At 46.2% G+C, this 25,249-nt stretch overlaps 1 protein-coding gene across 1 annotated transcript in view; it reads right to left on the bottom strand.

Moving 5' to 3' along the window:
- The window catches only part of GALNT17 (polypeptide N-acetylgalactosaminyltransferase 17), a 451,648-nt gene that overhangs the window by 250,568 nt on the left and 175,831 nt on the right, over window positions 1-25,249 (bottom strand). Inside the window, exon 3 of the mRNA XM_014842267.3 lies at window positions 6,504-6,670. Coding sequence (XP_014697753.1) covers window positions 6,504-6,670 — 167 coding nt within the window. The remainder of the gene's footprint in view (window positions 1-6,503; window positions 6,671-25,249) is intronic.

Genomic DNA, 25,249 nt, shown 5'->3' with positions numbered 1-25,249 from the left:
AGCCTTCAGTGGGGGAAGTAACTGCAGAAGTGGCAGAAATAGCAAGAGAGCTAGAACTAGAAGTGGGGCCCGAAGATGTGACTGAATTGCTGCGATCTCATAAAAAAACTAGTGGATGAGGAGTTGCTGCTCCTGGATGAGCAAAGAAATTGGTTTCCTTTTTTTCTTTGCTGAGGAAGATCCACTCTGAGCTAACATCCATGCCAATCTTCCTCTATTTTTTAGTATGTGGGCTGCCAGCACAGCATGGCCACTAACAGAGCAGTGTGGGTCCATGCCTGGGAACCAAACCAAGGCTGCTGAAGCAGAGCACGCTGAACTTAACCACAGGCCTCTGGGGCTGGCCCAAGAAAGTGGTTTCTTGAGGTAGAACCTAAACATGCTGAAGATGCTATGAAGATTGCTGAAATGAGAACAAAAGAATTAGAATATTATATAAATTTACTTGATAAAGCCGCGGCAGGGTTTGAGAAGATTGACTCCAATTTTGAAAGAAGTTCTACTGTGAGTAAAATGCTATCAAACAGTATTATATGCTACAGAGACATCGTTCATGCAAGGAAGAGTTAATTGATGGGGCAAACTTCATTGCTGTCTTATTTTAAGAAATTGTCACCACCACCCTAACCTTCAGCAGCCACCATGGTGATCAGTCAGCAGCCATCAACATTGGTGCAAGACCCTCCACCAGCAAAAAGATTATGAGTCACTGAAGGCTCATTTGGTGGTTAGCATCTTTATGCAATAAAGTGTTTTTTGGTATTTTTTTGCTGTGGAAGATTTGCCCTGAGCTAACATTCACGCCAATCTTCCTCTATTTTTTTAGTTTGTGGTCTGCCAGCACAGCATGGCCACTAACAGAGTGGAGTAGTTTGGCACCTGGGAACTGAATCCAGGCTGCCAAAGTGGAACACACTGAACTTAACCACTAGGTCACCAGGGCTGGCCCAGCAATAAAGCATTTTTTAATTAATGCACTTACATTTTTTTTTAGACATAAAGCTACTGCACACTTAAAAGACTACAGTATAGGGGCTGGCCTGGTGGTGTAGTGGTTAACTACAACGTGCTCCACTTTGGCAGCCCAGGGTTCACAGGTTCAAATACCAGCTGCAGACCTACACATTGCTCATCAAGCCATGCTGTGGCAGCATCCCACATACAAAATAAAGGAAGACTGGCACAGATGTTAGCTCAGGGCCAATCTTCCCCACCAAAAAAAAGACTACAGCATATTGTAAATATAACTTTTACATGCACTGGGAAACCAAAAAATTCTTGTGACTTGCTTTATTTTAGTGGTCTGGAACTGAACCCACAATATCTCTGAGACACATCTGTAAAAAAAAAAAGCAGGACAATAACAAGTGTCGGCAAGGATGTGAAGAAACTGGAACCCTCATACATTTCCAGTAGGAATGGAAAATGGTGCAGCCATTGTGAAAAACAGTCTGGTTGTGGAAAATAGTCTGAAGGTTTCTCAAAAAGTTAACCATAGAATTATCAAGCGACCCAGCAATTTCACACCCAGGTATATGCCCAAGAAAACTGAAAACATATCCATACAAAAACTTGTACATGAATATTCATAGCAGTATTACCCCTAATAGCCAAAAGGTGGAAACAACCCAAATATCCACCAACTGATGAATGGATAGATAGACTGTGCTGTATGCATATAACAGAATATTATGTAGCCATAAAAAGGAATGAAGTACTGATATATGCTACAACATGGATGAAACTAGGAAACATTAAGTGAAAGAAGCCAGACACAAAAGGCCACAAATTGTAAGTGTCATTTGTATCAAATGTCCAGAATAGGCAAATTCATAGAGACATAAAGCACCTTAAGTGGTTGCCCAAGGAATTGGAAGAGACCGATAACAGGTTCAGGATTTCTTTGCGGGATGATGGAAATATTCCGGAATTTGATAGCGGTGATAATTGCAAAACATTGTGAATATACTGAAAGCCACTGAATTGTATACATGTTATAATGATGAAATTTATGTTATGTGAATAATGTCTCAATTAAAAATAAGGAAAGATAAATAAAGGATGACCATGCATGGGCCAATGATGAGGTGCATAAAAAATTACGATCAATATAATTCTATGCAACTGAATTCTCCCATTCCCGGCCCCTCAAACAAAGATCAAGGCAAAAAATGCTGAGCGGCTGAACAGAAAGACAGAGAGCTCAGAATCACACTCAAGAGTAACCAAGTGGACGCTGGTGGGAAAGGGAGGAGGAAGAGTGTGAAAAGATGTCCAGTCTTTTGACGGCGAGCTAACTGAGTTGAAGGTGAAGCTCTTCACTGAGACAGGAAATAAAGAACGAGAAGCAGGTCTCCGAGGCCAAGAGGAAAAGGGTAAGTCAGTCATTGGACCAACTGAGCTTACAGTTTCCGAGGGACCCTGGGTGGCCATCTAGGAGCCGGAGGACACAGGTTTGGAGCTGAGGGGAGAGGCTGAGCTGTCTGGGCTGGAAGGATGGATTTGGGATGATCAGATTACGTACAGCGGAGGAGACCGCCCAGTGCGTCCTGATGGTGAGGACACTCATCATCCGAATGAGTGATCTGCATGGAAGCAGGGAGCCAGGGAGGAGGAAGGTGAGAGGAGAATCAGAAGAGAGTGGTGCCAGAGCCTCAGGAGGAGAAAAATGCCAGGAAGGAAGTCACCAACAATGCCAGATGTGGCCAGATCAGAGCAGGACGGTGCCCGCTGGATTTGGTGAGCACTGATTACTGGCAAGTTTTGCCTGAGTGATTTCAGTTTAATGTACTAGAGTACAAAGAAGTGCGGCTTACTTGGGCTTAACTTAGAACAATATAATATTCAAGCTGAATGAAACAAATTACTCACCAAAAAAAACTACCAAAGAAAGACCTTGACTTGCACACAGATCCAGTCACTTGCTTCATTCACAAATTCCCTAAGTCAGTCTTTTTTTCCCCTGAAAAACCCTCTTTCTTCTTTCATGTACGTGATAACATCTCAAAGTGGGGGGATATAGTTCCTACCAGAGCCAGTCTTGACCAGCCTGAGAATGAACCATTCTACCCTCATTAAAATGATGCTTGCAGAGCATTTTTTTCCATTCTTTGTTTTCTTTTTTTTGAGGAAGATTAGCCCTGAGCTAACATCCATGCCCATCTTCCTCTGCTTTACATGTGGGACGCCTACCACAGCATGGCTTAGCAAGCAGTGTGTAGGTCCACACCCAGGATCCAAACTGGCAAACCCCGGGCCGCCGAAGCAGAGTGTGCGAACTTAACCGCTGAGTCACTGGGCTGGGTCCTGCAGAGCTTTTTTAATAAAAAGGAAAATGTTATGCTTCACGGTTCGGGAGGAGGAAAGCAGAACATTAACTTGTTTTTATTATAGGATCTTAACTATGTAAAATGTGCATTAAAAAGAGAATAAGAACCTTGGCGAATGAGCAGTTATTCCTGGTTAGTCTCTTCAGTATTTGTTTTTTCTGATTATATGTGCTTTTTGATATATTCAAATTTTCCTACAAAGAGCATGCATTAATTTTAAAATCAGAAAAAATGGTAAGGCTAGAAAAAATGTTTTAATCAAAGGCAAACAGAAGGTAAGCAGGGATAACAATATTAATGTTAGACGCACTAAATTCAAGGCAAGAAAAAAAATATGCTTTTAAGATAAAAGGAGCATTGCATAATGATAACAACCGCCACTAAAACTGAAGCCATGCAGATACAAATCTATAGTTACCAAAGAAACTGACAACAAGATACAGAAAGCAAACATTATTAGGAACACGGGAAGAAATAGTAGTTGTAGGAGGAGACTTTAAAACACCATTATCAAAAAGAGTTAAGAAAATAAACTCATAGTCTACCTAAATACACAAAATTGATGTCTGGCAGGGATTCAATTCCATGATTACAGTGTGTGGGGGTCTTTTCAAGTGTGTACAGAACATTTACAAAACTCGATAATATTAGTCACAAAGGAAATCTCAACAAAGAAAAAATGTGAAATTTCTCTTCCAGTTATAAAGAAAGCACTTCTGGCCTGGAGAAAATACAGAGGCTGGAGCCGGGAACAAAAAGAGGGTGCCTGTCAATACAGTCTCTCCTGGTCCCCTCGGTATTTGAGGACAGGGGAGGATGAACAGGAATTCACTTTACGGTCAGACTGAAGCAAACACCTCTTCTCCCCTTTCTGTCATGCACTAAACATCTTCATTTAGCCCTTAAGAGTGAGCCATTGCAACGGCACTTAACCCAGTGGTTCTCAAGGTGTGGTCCCTGCGCCAGCAGCATCAGCATCACTTGGGAGCTTGTAAGAAATGGAAATTCTCAGCCCCATCAGACCTCCAGAAGCAGAATTTGGGGTGGGGCTCCAGGAGGTTCTGACGCAAAAGCATCTGATGCTTTTGGTGTATAAAGGTGTATAAATACTCCAGCTCCCTCCCCCTTGAGCAGGTTGACTGTGAGGTGCAGGTTTTACAGAGGCTCCCAGAGTCCCCAGGTGGGATCAAGCCCCTCCTGCTGCCCACAGCAGCAACCTGCATAACACCCCCTTATGGGGATGCCTTCCTTTCCCAGTCCTACTCCCAAGCCCCATAGTGATGCTCTTTTTATCTCCCAAATAAACTCATGCACTCAAATCTTTGCTTCAGGATCTATTTCTGGGAGAACCCAAACTAAGACATCTACTGAAGACTTCTGCTCTCACAGAGCTTGTGTTCTGGTTGAGACTGGCTTGGCCTTCCATTCCTTCCTCTCTGGTTGGGCTCTGGTGAGATTTCCTTGGGGAAGGGAGCCCGACCAGCAGTGAGTCCTCACCCCAATTCAGTGTAGCACCTACAGTCTGCTCTTCTCTCTGGATTTGCTGGCTCTTCTTTGCACCACCTCGGGCCACTAGGCTGCTGGCGCCTACCTGCCTTTTCATGGCCTATCCAGCTTCATTGCTCACTCCCTTGCTGGGTGAGACTCACTGAGGGCTGGCTGCCAGCCAGCCCTATGAAACAGCGTCCTGCCCAGCACTGGAAGTCCAGATGTGTAAGACATGGTGATGTCACTTGCTACCTTAGGGTACATGGGGTGCTGAGGCAGCACAGAGCAACGCCTTAGGATGTCGGCAAAGGATTCTCCAAGGAAGTGACATGCAAGGGACACTTGGGGAACGAGTGGGACTTAGCCAGCAAATGGAGGGGAGCATGGGGGCAGGGATTCCCTGCAGAGGGCATGGAGGTCCTGTCGAAGCAAGAGGACTGTGGTGGGCACACGGAGAGGCTGCAGAGAGGGGCACTGGGAGCCACACCAGGGAGAGACTTTGCGGGATGACTTAGAGGCTTCAGGGAAAAGGAAGAACCTTCTTACAGGAAGACTATCCATGTCAGTTTTAGAAGAATCTATAGATAACGAAATGGCCAGAGGTAAGGGGAGAAAAATAGGGATGTTAAAAATCCAGCAGATGACCTATTAGTCCTCAAAATCTGGAGGCCTCGGAGATGGCAGTGCCTTGATGGGCATATTGCTGGGCCTGGGCACACTCCAGCCCTTCACTTGGCTGGTTCAGAAGGGGCAGGGGGACCTCAGCTCCTGGGCCAATGAAACATCATAGGATCATCCTGGTGCTCCTGAAGATAATCAGGTTTCAAGCAGGCCATGTGGTGTCCTGCCTCCTCCTCGTCCTCTCCTGACCCGGAGCACACACAGGGTAATCCTTCTCCACTCAGCACACTGAGAGCAAGGGGTTCGGCTTGCCCCTAATCCTTCAGTTGCTCAGCAGATAAGCCTCCTTGGCCTTAAGCACGCACACTGGCTGGCTTTTCTTCACGTCATCCACTTGTGTGGGTTCCTCGCTGCAGTGAGCACTGAATTTTGCAGGCGATGAGCCAACACAAAGGCACAATTAGTGAAACCAATCCCCACCCTCACCTTGACACCAGGCCTTCGTGTCCAGGGACCTCAAAGGATTTTTGTTATTGTCATCCAATATTTGCTTGTTTTATATTTTAATTGAGCCTTCATTCCTATCAGAGCTGAACTCCCTAAGACCTGCAAACACTGCTCATTTCTGCCTACAGTCATTTTGGGCATAGCGGCCCAGGGGAGAATTCTGATGTAAGATGAACAGTTCCCATCACAGAGCAGAATTTCACTTTTTCTTTTGCTTCTCGGAAAAGGACAATGGAGATGGGGGTTGGGGTAGGGAGCACAGGGGAACTCAGCCCTTTGATGTTATCTACTAATATGAAGAGGGGAAATTAGTCTAGATATAGAACCAGTAATTTATTTTTAAGAGCTCTAGAGGACACGAGGACTAATGAACCAGGGTTTGCCTATATTTCTTTCTCCTAAACATCTCCCCTCCCCAGATATGCCCCAGGGACCAGGAGACAAAGGCACTTGGGCTCACGCTGGAATGAAAGTGGCATTCCCACTGCATCCCCCACCGACATCATGTGCTTGCATCTTCCTCTCCAAAACATGCGTGCAGGTCAGCTGCCCCCATACCTTCGTCACTGTTGTCATCCACCAAGATGATTTCCTTTAGCAGGTGTGTTGGCGTGTGGTTGACAGCGCTGTGGACTGACCGCAGGATCACCGACAGGGCCTCGTTCACAAAGATAAATATGATGGATATCTGGGGCAGCTCCTTGGAGTATTTCAGCTCCTTACACCTAGGGGAAGAGAGCAGGGGAGAGTGGAGTCAGAAGAAGGTGGAAATCACAGGCACCGTGACTGGACACCACAAGGATTTTGGCCGAATCCTCATACACATCCTCCAAGGCATGCTTCCCTATTGGCCTCTCTTGGCCAAGAACTCAGAATAAAACCTAAGGAGGAGACAGTTAAGGGATCCAGCCCCACTTCTCCAAATTTACCACCCTAAAGGAACCGGAAGCATCAGCCTTGGGCACATCCATTGTATCACAGTTTGCCGTGCCCTCACGTACCCCTAGTCCGACCGCAGTACACACCTGCCACCTTCCCACTCCAGGCATCTGCATTTCATTGCCTGCAGTCTGCTTTGCTGCCACCTAAGCCATCAGCCTGCCCCCATCAGCTCTCATCCACAGACAGCCGGGAGGTGATGCATCAATACCCCAGCTCCCTCACCCCTTGAGCAGGTTGACTCTGAGGGGCAGGTTTTATACCAGCTCCCAGAGTGCCCCCGTGGGATCAAGCTCCTGCCAGCACCCACAGCAGCAATCTGCATAACACCCGCCTTGGGGATGCTTTCCCTTCCTAGTCCTACCGCTCCACTCCCCTAGTGACGCTCTTTTCATCTCCCAAATAAATCAATGCACTCAAATCTTTGCTTCTGGGGGAAGCCAAACTAAAACATCTACTGGAGACCCCTGCTTTCACAAAGCTTACATTCTAGGAGAAGATATAAAACAACAAGCAAATAATCATAATCAAGGAAGAGGGTCTTCTTCCTGTGTAGGAGCATGCTGCTTGACACACCCCAACTCTTCTCACCAGCAAGTGTCCCCAGAATCTCCCTGGGATGGAGATGGCACCACCTGCCTGAGAGGTCCTCCCTCCTAACATCCAGCAACTCTCCCAGCCCTGAAGACAGGGTGAAGGAACAATCTTTTCATCCAGGCTGGATTCATCCCTGGGGCCCCAGGTGATGTAAGAGATGGCTGAACACCCAGACAAGGAGCTCTGTGTGGCTCTCTGTCCGGGGAGCACTGGGGAATTTGGTTTTATGCTGAGTCTGAGCTACATCAGAAATAGCAAATGGAAACAAAGTGGAACGGAACAGCAAGCTAGCGCATTTCAATACATTCTGTTTCTTGTGTGAGATTGCACATTGTAGAGCCCAATGTGTTAGAGAAACAAACGAAAGAAGATGAAGGGATGGAGTGAGCAGAAAGTGGCACTGAAGAGGGAGCAAGAAATACGGCTGTTTTTTATGCTGAACAGCTTGGGCTGTGTCAGGCCATATTAATCATGGAGGCAATTTTCGGAAGAAAATAAAGTTTTGTTACAATATACATTTGTGTCTCCTGGAGGAGACCGTCCAGGGACCCATTGATCATGCAGCCTCATTTTTACCCCGTCGCTGTAAATTCACTTCTGGGGCTGCCAGGTAGATTAGAATGGTTATTGACAGGCTCTCGGGCAGTCAGCAGGAATCATCTCACTTACTGCATGGTGATCCGAGGGAGGAGGGCACCCCAGAAGGCCCTGCAGAGCCCCCTTGATGGAGGCTGGCAGCCATCCTGAACCTGGCAGGCTGGCAGCTGCTCCTTCTCAGCCCATTACTCACCGGCCTGCACACGTGAGCACACACTGCACACACCCACCTACTCTGAGCTCTTATTCCTGAGGCTGGTTTCTTTGGTCCTTTGTTCTTATCAGCTTCTGGCCCTTGATTACGAAGCAAACAGGCCAGATTGCACTGTCCCAGCCCCGTCTTCTCCACCCACAGGCGGTGGTCGTGCTGCAATCAAGACTGAACTGTGAGTCGAGCCTCTCTGCCAAAGCAGGCAATTCCTCTGGTGAACAGGGAACCAAGGGAGCCTCAGGGGAATGCGGGGCATGATCTTTCCCCTTCATGGGTCATGGTGGCCATTCAGAAAATCACGGGGGCTCTCAGAAGTGAGGAGTGCTCTGGCACACATTGGACATGCCACCCTGGGCACACTGCTCATGTTTCTTCATCTCTAAAACTGTCAAAATAGTCCACACTGTACCTAGCTCTGGATGCCTGGCTAAGGTCCTTGTAAGGATCAAGACAGACGAGGTTTTGAGAAGCCCGCAAAAATGCAACGTACCAGCTACTGGAAAGACCCAGGCTGGCCCCCGCATTTTCCCCTCTGGCTCCTCTGTTACCTTTTGTATATCCCCCATGACCATGGGCCAGGTTTCCAGAGTTTTCACTCAACCCAGACCCTTCCTGTAGGACCCACCCAGGACACTCCTCCTTAACAAGACTCAGGTCTCTAAATCTGCCCAGCTTAAACGATTCACCTCTCCTGAACCCAATGTCCTCAGGGTTTCACAATAGGCAGACCAAATGAATACAGTCATTATTATTAGGAAAATCAGCGTTACTTTTGTTGGTCTTCAAGCTCTAGGAAGGTAGAATCTGTCAAAAAAAATCTCTAAGCCTAGCTTATTGCCTGAGAGAAGATGCAAAGAATACACTAGAGAGATGGAGAGATGGACAACTGAAGTCTTAAGCATCTTCTGTGAGGAGTAGCCACTGACTGACACGTATGTTACTGCCAGTCAGACACCCAATGCCCAACAGGGCAGAAGATGAGCGTGGGAAGGGAGATTAAGGGTAGATGGTGCCAATAAAGAGAGAGGCTCACAGGCCGTGGAAATCCTAGAGACTGCCCACAGAACAGGAACAGCTAAGGCTCTTGCCCTAAGAGTTGATGCTGAATAAATTCTCACTATAGCCTGGGGATCCTCAGATGGTGTATGCAAGCTACACATATCTGGGTATGCCACACCCTGTAGACTGGTGCTGACATGAAAGAAGCCCCCACCCCCCCACTCCCGAGTGCCTGCAGAGCTGAGGGGTGGAGGGTGCTCAGTGCCCAGTGCCATGAGCGTGTGCATGGCACTCTCTGGGTGGCCCTGATGGCCCACACCAGGCAGACCAGGCAGGAAGATCTGGAGAAGGGAGCAGTCCGCTCCTCTTGGCATCTAGCCTCTTCTCTACACACTAGAACCCACAGAATCAGACATGTTTCCTGACTCCCCAGCGGCCTCTCAGGCTGCAAAATCCTGGTAAGTAAGGAGTAGTCTGGACGGTTGTGAGGTTAACAAAATAGATTCTGGATTTGAAAGACACCCAGTGGGTGAGGAGAGGATGGCATGCCACAGAAACTGTAAAATACTTCAAAATCCATAGCCAGGAGGGGCAGGGGAGAGGTCGTGTGCTCCATCTAGCAACAGACTCAGATCTGGGTCTCAGAAATCACAAATTTCCTTTCCATAACTAGTCAGTAAACAATAAACGATCCTTTGTTTGAAAGAAGATGGTTGGCGGGAAAGCTATCTTAAGGTTTGGATCAATTTCAATCAATGTTCCAGGCCAGAAGGGGCTACAAAGAAACTCAAGACCAGGTTCCTCTCCTCAAAGGGCCGGAGGGAGAACAGATCCCCCGAGCAGCTGTTCTCATAGAGAAAAGAAAGCAGAGACAACCAACCAAATGAGGTATTTTAGACCCTTACATCTGTCCATCTGTCTTTCCATCTGTCTAGGATGCTTCCTCAAACTCTGTAACTCCCTGAGGGTAACCACCGTTCCCCTCCCCTCATCCCCCTCACCCCAGAGCCACTGGCATTGACATCACTTAACACCAAATGTGCGCACCTCTTACTTCACTGATGCTGAGTAAAATGAGGAGAGCTGGGGAGATGCTCGCCTCTGGGAACCCACCAGAGAGAATCACAGTTGACATGAAAGAAAGTCAAGGCCACTAGCAGGGAAAAAAGTCAAAGCCCAAGGAGCTGGCCACACCCTCTCAGAAGCAGACTCCAATGTGGTACAGGTAAGAGGGACCAAGACAGATTTGTGACCCAGTCTGCCAACCTGAAAACAAAAAGAGGACCTCAAAATGTCCCCATAATTGTAAAAGAATTTAGATGCAATGTGGTCCAGGAGACCCAGGAGGTTACAGATGATGATGATGATAATAATAACCAACACATAGTGCAAGCTACATGACAGAAACTGCTGGAAGCTTCCATGTACTGTACTGTCACATTTAATCCTCATAGCAATCTTATGAGGTAGACAGTGCTATCCTCCCTGTTTCATAGATGAGGAACCTGGGGCACAGAGAGGTGAAGTCACTGGCCATAAGTCACACAGCGAGTCTGAAAAGCAGCAAGGCTGCCTGGATGTGAACTCCATCATCTGATGTTAGACTCTTCCAAATGCCCCTGCCAACAAAGGCAGGGGGTGGTAGCCATAGCAGACAAACCTCCACACAATTTCTAATCCAGCCCCTTCCTAGCTGGGGAGCCCTGGCTACGCTCTTTAGTCCGTCTGAGCCTCGGCTTCCTTGTCTCCGCCCTAAAAGCCCCAAGTGGGAGACAGCGCTCTGTGGCCAGCCGCACCACACCTATGGCCTGCTGGGGACAGACAGAGAGCGGGGCAGGAGGGCTCCTTTCAAGTGGGATGTCGGGGAGCACAAGCCAGCCCCACCACCCCCAGGGTTAATATGGCTGGTGGGCAAAGCTCCCAGTGTTCTAGCTGTGAATCTGGTCAGAATGCCACCTTGCATGGTGGCCTCCAGGAAGTTATCAGAAGCCTCTTAACTGAAGGACTCCAAGTAGAGAGAGGCCACGCCTGCCCTCAGCCACGCCAGGGCCTTGCAAAGGGCCTGCTGTTGATAAACCACTTCAGTCCTCGCCTACCCAGGCCCGACTCTGTCCCCACCATCCCTTGGGGGCAGGGTCAGAGAGCCCCAGGACCTCTGGGGGCTCAGCATGGAGGGTGCACCTGTGTGTGTGCTCCAGATAGCTGTGCGGGGCCCGTTCAGGGCAGGTGCCCACAGGGCCTGTGCTCAGGCTCCAGTCCTTGTGCCTGGTCTCACTCCTGGTCATTAGACCCTCAGGTCCTGTCTAAGGGCCTCCCTGGTTTCTTTGTGTCCCTTGGCTCACATGGCCATCACTACATGGCAAATCAGCATAGGCCTTCCTAGCTGCTCATCTCAGCTCTGGCTCCTGGATGCAAGGACACCCCTCAGTCTCTGCCCAACGCCTGCCCACCACCCCTCACCCCATCCCCAGTGAAGAGAGCAATCAGCAAGCACTGCCCGAGCTCTAACCCTGCTGTCAGTAACTGAGAGTCTGGGTTTGACGGCTAGAACACGTTCAACAGCATAACAAGGCAGTTTGTATCGCAACGCAGGAAATGCTAAGTGCCGAATGACTATACCTGCAACCAAAGATGAGCTGTGATCCAGATTTAGAAGACGGATCCCTGGATCAAACTTGCACAGTCAAGAACAGAGGGAGGGGCGGGCAATTAGAGCTCTTCCAAGCACATGGAGGCACTAGGGTCCCCACTTCTTTTTCTCTTTCAGGGCCTTCCAGAAGAAATCTGTCTGAGCTTGTTTAGAGATGGAGCAGTAAAAAGCCACGTCTTGAAACCACAGACTCAGACTCACATCAGGCTGTGCACATTCCTAGCAGGCTGATTCCTTTTCATTTTCAAAGTGCTCCGAAAACATGCATCAGGTCATAAAGATCCACTTTGAAAATGAAAAGGATAACTATAACCTCCTTACCCCTCTTTCCCTGAAGTTCTCTCCACCTTGTCTCCCCAAACACCTCCTCTTAGCCTCAGCAAGCCCTCTGGGTTCTGGGCCACTGTCTTCTCTCAGGACGTCAGCCTCCCTGGCTCTGCGTTCTTCCATGTGCTGCCTTCACCCCGGCTCACTCCCCTGGCCTTCTCTCCCCCAAGCCCTGAAAAACCCCAGCTCAGGATCAATCTCACTCTCCATTCTCTTCACACATTGTGCTCATTCTACGGGAGAAAGTCCCACAACTGCAGTGGTGGCAAGACGCATCCAAGATGTCCAGTCCCCTCAGAGCCCTCAGAGCAGCCCTGAACCTTCTCTGCGAGACAGGTCAGAGGCTTCAACTCCCCTCCACTGCTCTCTGCTTTCACCACTGTCCTGGGGCCAATTTCCCTCTCGTAGGGAATTGTGCTTCCTACTCCACAGAGGAAATCAAGGCCACTGGCAGGAATTTCCAAGTGTGGTCGCAGGTCTGTAGCACCAGCATCAGCATCGGCATCACCTGGGAGTCAGTTAGAAATGCACATGCTCAGCCCCCCTAAACCCACTGGATCAGAATCCCCTATCAAGCTCTGCAGTGATTCCTGCACACGTGGAAACATGAGAAGCACTTCCTCAGACCCCTTGCCACCTGCAAACTTACCAACCTCTGAATTCGGCCTTCTGTCCGCCCCTCCCCCTTGAAGGAAGCAGAGTCAGGAGGTCAGAGCTAACCCCTTCATCTGTGCTGTGGACTCCCCAGCCTCCTCCCACCTCAGGGCCTTGCTTCGCCCACCACTTTCTCCCCTCTCTCTTCACTCTCCCTCCACTGACTTTTCCACTCAAGGAAGAGACTCAAGTCTCTCCCATTTAGGTAAAAAACTCCCTTTCCCACAGCCTTAATCTCCATCTTCTCTTCTCTTTGTCTGCCCTCCCTAGCCCTCTATCTCTCATTCATTCCTCACCCCACTATCATTTGGTTTCTGGTTATTCTATTCTGCTAAAACTGTTCTTGTTAAAGTTGCCAGTGAATCTGCGTGGCTGGAATCACCAGAAACTTCCCGACCTCACCTTAGTTGACTATCATTTTTGTAATATTTAATGCAATTGCCCCTCCTTAACAGTATTTACTAAGTATTTACAGTTTTTTAAGTAAACACTTAAACAGTATTTACTCTTGGAACTGGCACCCTCACTATCCTCCCACATGATCCACCCTGGTCACTTGCTCCGTTTCACAGGTTGCCCTTTTCTGCTAGCCTCCAAATTCCAAAATTCCTCACGGCCCCTTCTTCTGCCCTCTGCTATTCTCACTTCATAAACTCTTCCTGAGACCTGATCCAAATTCACGGCTCCAGCCATTACACTGGCAACTCCCAAACCCACAACTCCAGCCTGGACTTTCATCCGGGCTTCAGCTGCCCACTGAACATCTCCACTTGGACGTCTCATAAGCACCCCAAATTCAATGCCCAAAACAGACACCTGCTCTCTCTGTGCCTTCCTGTCTGCATTCAAGGACACTACCCTTTCTCTTCTGGAGTCAAGCTAAAATCACGACCCATTCACCATGTCCAATTGGTCACCAAATCCTGGAGATTCTGCCATCTGTAGGATCTCTTTATGACACTCGTCCATTTCCCTCCCATTTCTACTGCCTTAGCTCACTCCTCATAACTCCCCTCCTGAATGACACCAAAAGCCACCAAACTGGTCCCTTGCCTCCAGACTGGCCCTCTGCAGCCCAACCCCATTCTATCCACCCCACTGCTGCCAGAAAGATCTTTCTCAAATACAAATGTGATCATGCCACTCCTCACTTACACCAGTTCTCTGCCTTCCTACAGCTTTCAGATTTAAGATTCGTACTCCTTGCTTGGCACTTAAGTCGAGCCCCAGCTCATCCCTCCAACCTCATCTCCTCCCCTGCTTTCCTTCAGTTGCTGTAACCTACTCCTATTTCCCAGAACCGTGAATGCTCTCTCAATCCACACACAGCTTTCTATCTGCCTAGAGTACTCCTGCTTTGACCTAACACGCCCTCCTCCCTCCAGCCCTGGCTCTAGGCACTTTCCCAGACCCCCAGCCCAACATCAGGCCCCTTTCCTTGGTTGATTTCTCTCCTCTGCATGCTGCCATCATGCCACTCGTCACTCTGTTCTCTCCCACTGCAGGGCAGCTAGTGGGTCTTCTTTCTTTCTGTCTCCCCAGAGTCCAGCACAGTTTTTGGCAGATAAATGGTTACTGAATGAAAACCCTCCTACCTTCCCTACTTATCCCCTCTGCTCTTCTTATGATCAAAGACATCACTTATCTCTTCCCACAATTATAACATTGGTGATGGCACTTCAACACTTTAAAGATACCATCCTGAACACAACTGCCTGCTGTCTCCCTGGATTTACTAATCAGGCCTCAAACTCTGAAAGCAGCTTGGGTCAAGTGCGTTAACCAGCCCAATACTCCCTTTTTTTCTCCCCTCTTCATCAAGCCTTTCCTATAATCCTGGGAGAGAGTGGTATCCTTTTTAGCAACAGCAAATCTTGCAAAACAAGATGTGAGGTGGAATAACTGAGATGTGTGAGGCCCCTCTTTTGGAGCTCCCGTTATTAGGAAAATGAACACTTTGCTGAGTGGTTTAATTTCTTTAGGTTGAGCTCCGCAGTTCACCCAGGAAGGAGAACACACTTCATTAGTTCAGTTGCCACAGAGCAGTCTCTGGGATGGACTGCCCACTCCAGCGTTTGAGTCCCTATGTGTCCTGCCTATCAGTTGTGCTGGGCAATTTTCACGAATCAAAATTCAGCTGCTCTAGGCAAGGCATGTGTTCTTATCTTGGGGTCCATGGAGCCCCAGGAAAACCCCTGCAACTGAATGCAGGATGTTGTGGGCATAGGGGCATTTGTTTTTTTTCTGGGAAGAGAATTCATACTTTTCAGCAGCTTCCCCCAGGAGCATGGTGGGAGGGGATGAACCGGAGCCACACAGCCAGAGAGCACCACTGTCAGTTTGCAGCCCCACACCCGGGTCACAGGCCAGTGCGTGGCCAGCACTCTGTTTTCAAGCACCTTAGGGTCAACAAAGCTCTTTGCCTCCCTTACCAGCCTGGTTCCTATAAACATTTATTTTGGAATATTCCCTAAGCCATTTTTTGATTTTTGGACTGATTACCTACTGGCTCCAAGGCTTCCCGGGAAGTGTCTTCCTTTGAGTTGTGAAGAGTTGCTTTTTCAAGGACAAGGCAACCGTCTTTAGCCAGAAAATCCATGAGACTCACTGTCCTTGGGCCGGTGGAAGCTGTACCAGTTTCGAGGTGGAGCAGGAGGTCCTGACACGGGCAAACCCTCCCTGTCTCTGTCTTCAGAAGGGCTTTTTAAGCGAAAAGGGTTGATTCACTTTCTTTAACCATCAGTTCTGACAGCAGTTCCGTGCTCTGTGCAGCACTTCTCTCTCTAAAGGGGAAGGGAGGAAACACACACAGGGGGCTGGGGTGGGCAGCCTTAAGATTCTCAGCTCAGTAGACAAATCTATCTGGATATGATGTAGCTTATATTGCTGAATAGGAAAGAAAAGACAAACCCTAGAGATTTATTAAGCAATGGCCCAGGAACAGAATTTCTAAAAATAATTAAGGGTAAATTACTGCAGACAGTCTCAGGCCAGAGCTAAGAAAACCTCAGTGCACTTAAGGCATAGGAAATGGTGCCTAAGTGATTCCTACATAGTATTTACCTTATAACCTTTCCACAGTGAATGGGGTGAGAGGGGACACCCCCAGCTGCTGCAGGAGGGACAAAAACACATTAGAAAATGATGCAAATTGGAAATAATAAATAGCCGTATTCCAAGACTCAGTAAATCCAAAATTTGGTCAATAGGATTCTCCATAGAAATTAAAGACTGCAAAATGCTCTGTTCTCAGCCATAGTCTTTCCCCCCTCCCCCATGTCCCTCAGAGTCCAATCTGGTTCTAAAGGTGGTTATCCTGGGAGTCTACACAGAAGCCGAAATGTAATGACGTACACCTGAAATGTGCACAATGTTATAAACCAATGTGACCTCAAGAAAATAATAAAAGAGCAAAAACAACGTTGTTATCCTGTAACTTCAGCACAGCAAAGAGCACCATATTACCAAACTAGCTATTTTTCCTTTTAACGTTTTGGCCAAATTAGCCAGTCAAGCCAACTTTTTACTGACACTGATCCTGAAAACACTTCTGTGGCATCTGGGCCACCACTCTGTCCTTGATGTTATTGTTGTTAATTTTATTATTGTTGCCTCCACCTATAAAGCCTTCCCGAGGACAGGCCCTCCTGACTCTGAGTCAAATCCCACACACCAACCCCTGAGATTCAATTTGGTCCTAACCTGGCCCTGCCTATCTTACTCGACCCGAGAATGCCTTCTCCCTCCCCGAACTACTGCTGCTTATACTGTGTGGTAAAAAGCATTAACATTCCAATCCTCCATCCCTTCATGTATGCCGGTCCTTTGTCACATGACTTTCACGTTTTTTTCACCTTTTAAAGAGGCAAAGTCTACTTTCCTATCCCTTGGAAAGGGGCTCAGCCACATGACTTGCTTTGACCAGGAGGAGGTAAAGTGCTGTGCTAGCTCTGAGAATGAGGCTCTGGAGGGGTTCTTGCTCCCTTGGCCATCACCCAAGAAGCATTGGGTTAGCTCTCTGGTCCCAGAAGAGGATGGAAGATAGGTAGTGGGAAGGTGACCCCCAGCAGGACACACATGCATGTGTGAGCCCAGCCACTGCAGCTGTTCGCTACACCAAGAACTTTACAGTGTGCACGTTACCTAATGACTTTTCACAATGAGCCAGGAATGTCGGTATCCCCATTTTGCTGGCGAGAAAACTGAGGCTCAGAGTCACTTGCCCAAAGGCAAGTGAGTGGTAGACAGAGCTAGATTTTAAACCCAGATCTACCTGACTCCACAGCCTCTTGTCTTAGCCTCTGAAAAAGGAAATGGAATGGAGGAGGAGGATCTGAGTAGTGGGATTCTTGATGGCTTCTTGTTTATTCCTTTATATTTCACTGTGGTCTCCAGAGGCCTACACCAAACATGTATTACTTTCATAACTTAAACAATACTATAAATGTTACTCTTTTGTAGGGAATAACTCGACTTAAGCATTGACCTCAAAGAATAAACAAGTAAAAATAAATAACAAAACTGTCGAGGAAAAAGTGGTATTTAGGAAACCCAGAGACATACATGATGTTGAAATCTAATTGAATCAAAAACAAGCTGACTGACAAGCGAAAAAGAACCAAGAAACCAGAAACAGACCAAATCTTAGAGAATTTATGCCAACAATATATCACAAACCAAAGGGTAAGGAATCATTCAATATACGGTGCTGGGACTACTGTCTCTCTGCTGGGCAAAATAGTGAGTCTCCCCTCCAAACGCACTTCAAAATAAATTTTAGATAGATAACTCCAAACATAAAGAAAGTAAAATAAAAATATAAGTGAATATTCATACAAACTCTGAATATTACAGAATCTTTATAGTTTGATAATAATTGAAAACCTCTCATCATCAAAAAAATCAAATTTAAAGATACCAGCAAACTGAAAAAAAAAAATTAGAGCAATTACAAAACAGTAAAAGATAATGAAAACCCAAAAAAACACAATTAGATAAACAGAAAAACATGAATACACAATTCAGAGAACAAAAGAAACAAATAAGCATATGAAAATAGGTAGACTCTCACTAGTAATAAAATAAATTCAAATTAAAACAATAATGAAACGTCATTTTGCCTCTAGGTGGTGAAATTATAAATAATTTTTTCTTGCTTCTTTATCCATATTCTGTTCTTATTTTCCACAGTGAGCAAGCATAACCCAGAAAAACATACTAGTTTAGATTAATACATGGATGACAGAACCATATTGCCAAATTAAAGAGAACTGCAATGCTTGACTACAAGCTCTTAGATTTTCACAGGGGTATGACATTAATTGGCATGAATAAGAGACACGCCATGTCATCCCACAACGTGCCCTCTATGCCACAATCAGAAATAGAATTCTGAGTTAAAACCGAAATCACAACTATCCTACCTTTTCAAATGCAGATGTTGGGGAAGGATGACATGGCCTGACCTCATGTTATCCATTCGAGAAAACAAACATACCTGCCACTGAAATGGCCCTCCAACTTTTTTCTCTACCCAGAAGCTATTTCATGATGGCATTGTATAATAAACATAAAACCAATCACTTCCAACCATAGACCTTCCCCAGTTAGTTAACAAGTAGCTTTGAAAGGGCATGAGAAACTTAAATAAAAATGACTATAATTTTATTTAAAAACCAAGTGAGATCCAGCTGTACGCCATTTTCTTAAGGTTATGGGAACTGCTGTTTACAATGATAATAAATTCTGCACAGAACGTGAGCACAAGCCTGGGCATTTTATAAGGAAACCGAACCAACCAACTGAGCTTGCCAAGCATCCAGTCTCATCCATTAATACCCATTAATAAAACAACCTAATGACTTTTGTGACAGATTCCTAACTCTAAGACATACTTCTGCTCTGGACTAAAATGTCCTGAAAAGAAAATTTTCAATCCTCAATAAACCCAATTTCCATTGTTTTATCAATGTCTGGTAGAATTTCCCCAGCCACTTGTACCATCCCTCAGACATATGTTAATAACACATAGCTTTCATTCTTTTCAACCTTCCGCCAGGTAATGCCTTCCTTTCTAAAATGCCACAGCTAAGATCTTATGCTAACTTGGAGACTTCCATGTTGACTCAACTCCTCACATCTTGCGCTAGTAAGGGAGGTATAGAAATGGTAGTGGACATGAGGCAGAGCGGCAGTAATCAATCTCTCCATACAGCCTTGGCCCCTACTCTTAGCCTTTTCATCATTAGCCTATAGATTCCATGAGGTCAGAAACCACGTCTCTTTAGCTGATGTATCTCCAGCACATAGGTTGGGCTCAGCCCAGATGCTCAATAAATATTTGTTAAATACATTAATAAACAAAATAGAGAAAAGAAATTCTAGTCAACTGTGGCATAAAAAGGTTCTGTAGAGCACACAGTCCTGGAATTCCAAGAATTAAATGAAGAGCATATAATCGTAGGAAGCCTGCATCCCCTCCCAGGGTACCTCCTATGCCTGTTTGAAAATGCCACGTCAGATCACTGGAGAAGCAGCTCACCTTGCTGGGATGGTGACCTTATTCAATTCTAAATATTTTTTGTCCCACTAGCAAGAGCCAGGAGAGAGAAAACTCACAAAAAACTCAGTAGTACAAAATGCCTCAATGCTTTTGATGAATGGAAAGCAACATGGATCTTGTATCCATCCATAAAGCCTGTTCCTTTATTTTTAATGCACTGACGGACGGGCATATCTGTATCACCTGGAAACATTAGCTTAACTGTGACATTTGCACACACTGAATGTCAATTATGGACCAGCAAAGTGTTGAAGATATAGAAATTTTTTAAAAACCTCACTGTTACCCTGGAATAACTCACAGCTCTATAAGGGAAAAAGGTAAATCATAATTATGATTACGGAATGATAAATGTCACAAGGGAGGTTGGTTCAGGATGCTCTGGGAGCTTATTTCTGCCTGCAAGGAGATAGATAGGGACCTGCTCAGGGAGAGTTTCACAGAGGAGATAAAATTTGATCTTGGCCATGAAGCATGAGTAGGTAATTTGCAGGTGAGGGCTTGTGAAGGGAAAGAGGAGAAAAAGGGGAAAATTCTTTAAGCAAAAGGAAACGAATAGCATGTGCAAAACCAGAAGGGAGAAAGTGTATAGTGCACCCCCGAGAAACAGAAACAGGAGTTTCAGGGCATGAATGGGGTGAGGAACAGAAAACCACAGTGGACCAGGTACTCTGAAGGCAGTTTACAAAATTCAGACTCGATCCTCCAGAGTGGGAAGCTATGATGTCAACAATTATAGAGCAGGGAAGCGACATGCAACACATGGCATGTGTCTAAATCAAAGAATGACATCTCTTCAAGTTGGGCCAAGACAGGACCTCAGAGGCAGAGTTCCAGGCTCTCAGAAAGGACATGTATAAATGTCCCCTGTCCAAAGAGCGCATTCATGTCAGACTACCAAGATCACAACCCTAGCTCCTCGCCATGTCTGTTCATCTGCTCCTCACATGGCCCCAGAGATTCTGCCCCAGTTGGCCCCGTGCAATGTGGACTCTGTGGAGACATCTCCAATGGTACTCACGATTGGCTCAGACACTCTGATTCCTCTCCTAGGTCCCAAAGGTTGGGCCTACCCACTAGTTCTCAGAGTGGATCTTCAACAGATCCTCTCTACCGGATCCTGAATAAAGACCATAACAAAAAGTACTTCCTGATCACATAAACTTACAGCTCACTGCATTATTGGTGGAAAATGATGTTTTTTAGTTCAAGTCATCAAAACTGTGGACAAGGCATTTTACCTTGTAGGCAAAGCCACAAACAGAATGGGGCTGACCCCTGAAATTAAATTTAAGTGGAGCTGGTAGACTCATTGATGACTAGTGAGACCAGTCAAAGAAGCAGGCAACTTGCCAGATCTGACTTCCCAATTTCCCAGTGGCCTGAGGCATTGGGGGGCCTCGCCCTAACCTGGCCCCATCCCTTAAAGGAAAACCCACATAACTTTGGGGTGCCCATCCAGAAATTACCAAAAACATGTCAAACAGAAGGGCAGCTCTGACTGTAACAAAGGCCAGTAGACCACACATTACATGGCAGCCAAGCAAGAAGCATCCCCCCACCCTGGCCAGGGGATTGGGATTCAACATTTCCACCAATACTTTTTGGTCCCATACCCTTCATCAACTTATCCTTACTCTAATTCCCAGCTAGAACTGAATCTATAATTTGGAAAGGTACTCTGAAGGCAACGAGGAAGAAGTTTTGAAAAGGAGGAGAAAGGAAAGCAGGAAGATCAATGAGAAGAGAACTAGAGTGGTTTTACAAGAAACAGGAAGGAATTCAGGGTCAGAGGAATGTTTTCTATTGATAAAAGGTATGACTTAGGACAATTAAATAGTCATGAACGTATGCAGCTAACAACATAGTTTGAAAACTTGCAGAGCAAAATATATTGAAAATCCAAGAAGTAAACGACAAATTTACAATCACAGTGAGAGATATTAACACATCTCTCCAAGAAATTAAAAGAAACAAAACTATCAAAAAAATAAATGAAAAGATGATCAATCTCTATAGTAATCAAAGAAATGCACCCAAGAGCTATAAGGAAATATGTTTTTTATCCTTCAGGTTGGCAAAACTAATTAAAGACTGATCTTACACAGTGTTGCCAAGTGTGAGGAAAGATACTCTCATATACGGCTGGCTGAAGTATAAATAAGCAAAGTCCCTTGGAGGGCAAGTTATCAGCATCCTTCAAAACTAAAAATGACCATGCCCAGTATATCCACGCATAAGAAAATGTCAGACAGATACACATGAAACAGCCAATAGCAGTTGCCTCTGCTGAGAAGAGTTAGGTTTGGCTCTGGGACTTGCAGAGAGATTTTTTTGCTCTATAGACATCTACACAATTCATAAATAACACACTCAACTATTATTTGTGTATTTTCTTTAAATTAAACAAGAGACTTTAAAAAAATCTATTAGATTTGGCAGTTAGAAAATCATAGCAGACATCTGTAAATTTCAATATACGTTTCCTGTGATGAGTAATGGAGGGATTGACAGATGCAGTGAATTAGGACTATTCCTCCCAGGAGCCTGGGAGTGGAGGGAAGAGAAGGGAAGGCACAGGGAAGTAGCTTTAAAGACAGGACTCTGCACTTGGCATTCAGCCCCAGCAAATGAGTCCCTCTGGTCCTGTGATCCTACATCCTTGAAGAAACTTGTTCCCATTCCGCCAGCAGGCCTGATTGCAGGCAGAAAGCATGTTAAGGTCTAGCAAGCAAAGTAATGACTTTTTCATAATGAGTGTCCTGGCACATCTAACTCTTCTCTTCCTAAGACTCTGTGTCTGTGTGTGTGTTCAAAAATGGCTTTAACGAGTAATTACAAATAGGTTCTAATGAAAAATATGTAGCAAAGTGTCTGCAATACTCCACGAAATGTTCTCCTTTGCAGATTGGTCCAAAGGAATATTTATAGGAATGCCATTATTTGGAAAAATGGCGTTCTATTGGGAATTGTACCCCTACACAAGCAGCTCACAGAAGAGGGGCTGGGTTTCAGTCCTGGGTGGGACATGGTGGTGGACACTGAGGCCTACGAGGACTAGGGCTGGAGTGAGAGACTTCATCCAAGACACTCAGAGTAGGGGAAAAAAACTCTAGGAAAAGGTCCAAAATGCCAAGAATCAAGGAAGGTTGATCACCAAATCTGTTTGATGAGTTAGAAATTAGTATCTTTAACCAAGAGTTTGCATCCAGTTTTCACAATTTCAGCTCACTATGTGGGTCAGCCAGTTTATGAGGGTAGGAAAGACAGCCTGACTTAAAAGGTCAGGCATGAGGCAGGCTCCAGTCCCAAGTAAGGTGCCCTTCAGCTGCCTCATCTCTGCTGAAGAACGTGGAGCCTTCCTGGAGCAGGAGGCTGATTCCAAGGATTCGTCTTCTTTACCTGTCTACTGCTCCAGGTGCAGGAGCTGGTGGTGACACTGGAGACTTCCAAAACTGTTTCCCACATGTACTGTCTCTGTGTCAAGGTAGATGTGGCAGGGGCAGCAGGAAATCGCAGAAGATGCAAAATATTGGCAAAAGGATGGGGCTTGCTAGGGGTGGAACATCAGAGGGTTTCTGGAGACATAAATTGCCCAATAGGCATCTTAAGTGTCAGCAAGAGAGGTCTGTACATGTCTTGTTTGTCAAGACAAGTGTTGAAGGGCATCCTCAACTGGGATTTCTTCTGCTGATGTCCAGTAATGTTTAGTGGACGCTACATACTGTGCACCCTGGAACTTCAGAGGGGCCTTGTAGATCTCCCTGGACAGCCTGTGGACCCTTCTGGTCCTGGCCAGTACTAGGGGGACAGTGGGCTTGTCGGTGTGCAGAGAAGTACGTAGAGTGCAAATACACGTGTTGCAGGTGGAAGAAAGTACTGAATTGTTACTCATCAATCTGGGAAAAGTCAGTGAACTTTGCCTTAATATCAGTCTGTGCACGATCGTTCAACACCTTCAGGAACCTCTTTACTGCAGCTTTTCATCTTGGCTGAAAGTTAATCTTTGTACAGTTCTTTCTGCTGCCTTTCCTACACTGCCTGTTGGCTTTAACGATGGTGGATGTAGAAAAGTTCCCAGGCCTGGGTAAGACTGGGGCAGGGCAGCCTCTCTGCCATGGGGTATCTGCTCCATAGGTCTGGCCACCAGGAGCACAGCAGACATGCAAGGCAAGCCATTTGAAGAACACCACCCACCTCATCTGGCCAGTAGGGACTCAGCCGGAATATGTCAGTGCTTACTCCACAAGGCAAGAAGAATAAATGTCAGTGAGAGGCTGGTTAGTGTACTGGTCTAAGACAAGGCTTCTCAGACTTCACTGTGTATGTGAACCACCAGAGAAGCTTGTTAAAAAAAAAAACAGATTCCAACTCAGTTAGTTTGGAGTGAAGCCTGAGATTTGGCGTTTCTAACAGCTCACAGTCGATGAAAAGGCCAGGGGTATGTGGAAAACACTTGGAGTCACAAAGATTTAGAGCAGGCCTGACTTTGAATCTCTGGTCTACCACTGACTAGCTGTGGGCAAGTTACTTAACTGCTCTGGGTGGGGAGTGAGGAATGGGAAGAGGGAGCAAAGAGAGGCTGGTTTTGAAGTCAGAGAATGGAGCCAAGAGGAGAATTCCAAGCTGAAGAGATGAGAGTGGGCACAGAAACGTCTGGATCAAAGGGAACACGGGAGGTAGGGCTGTTCTGAGAAAGTGTCTAAAATGTCAGCGGGCATTGGCTGCAGGTCTCCATAGAGTGACATAACGCGTGCTTGGAAAGGATTTCTCGGCTGTGAGGGCGAGGACTTTGCCTCACAACCACAAGTGTATTTCCAGTGCCTGCTGCAATCCAGGGCACATCATCCATACTCCAAAAATACTGGTTCTTGAATAAATTAACACGTTAGAAATGGAAGGAGACTTGAAGAGCAACTTATTCAAGGCCCTATATTCACAGCTGGAAAAAGAGTGCCCAGAGTGGCTGAGATCTACCCGACATCAGATGAGTACAGTCGGTATTCGAGTCGGGACCTGAGCTGCCCTTTCAACAGCCGCAAATTGATCATGCTTCCTTCCCATCCCAGGGAGACGGCCGTTACTGGGGAAAGGTTGGGTGGGGCATTTCCTGTACAAAGATACATAAACTGATTTGTTTTCTTGAGACGCTTTTGCCAAGAGAAATGCCATTAAATCAGCATCTTGGCTGTAAAAGAAAGCAACAGCAAGTCTTCATCCGAAGCACGGAGCCACATGCAATGTACTCCCTTAGGCCTATGCACAAGCTGCAAGGAGGCAAAATGGGATCAATGAATTTCTTTGTTAATCTTGATATTTGCAGGAAACAAACGAACCAAGCACTCTGCAAATCACTAGCTTTAATCTCCAGAATTACTTATACTGCCATTTAGGAGAGTTTTGTTTTCTGGGGAGATTTGCACACAGCAGGTGGCAAACATTCTAATTGCTGTTAAGTACATTTGGTGTAATATGTTGGGGGCAACACAGTCGTTGAATCAGTTAAGCGTGAACATACATGCTCACGGGCAGAATGCAAGTTTGCACACAGATACACTCACCAGAAGAGTTTTAGTCACAGAGACAAAACCTCATACCAGGTAAAGAGGCTGCCTCTTCCAGACATTATCAGCACCTGGGCCCCGCAGTAGTTCAACACCATAAACAAATGCCCACACAAATTGTGCTCAACCTTTTATGTTCCTCTCTGCCCACTCTCTCTCTGAGTTCCTTTGCAGTCAAGATGCAATGCTATTTATAACACATAT

This window comes from Equus asinus, chromosome 14 (genome assembly GCF_041296235.1).
Source record: "Equus asinus isolate D_3611 breed Donkey chromosome 14, EquAss-T2T_v2, whole genome shotgun sequence".
In the NCBI taxonomy this organism is placed as follows: domain Eukaryota; kingdom Metazoa; phylum Chordata; class Mammalia; order Perissodactyla; family Equidae; genus Equus; species Equus asinus.
Note: the sequence above shows the minus strand (reverse complement) of the source record. Positions and strands in the feature narration are given on the sequence as shown.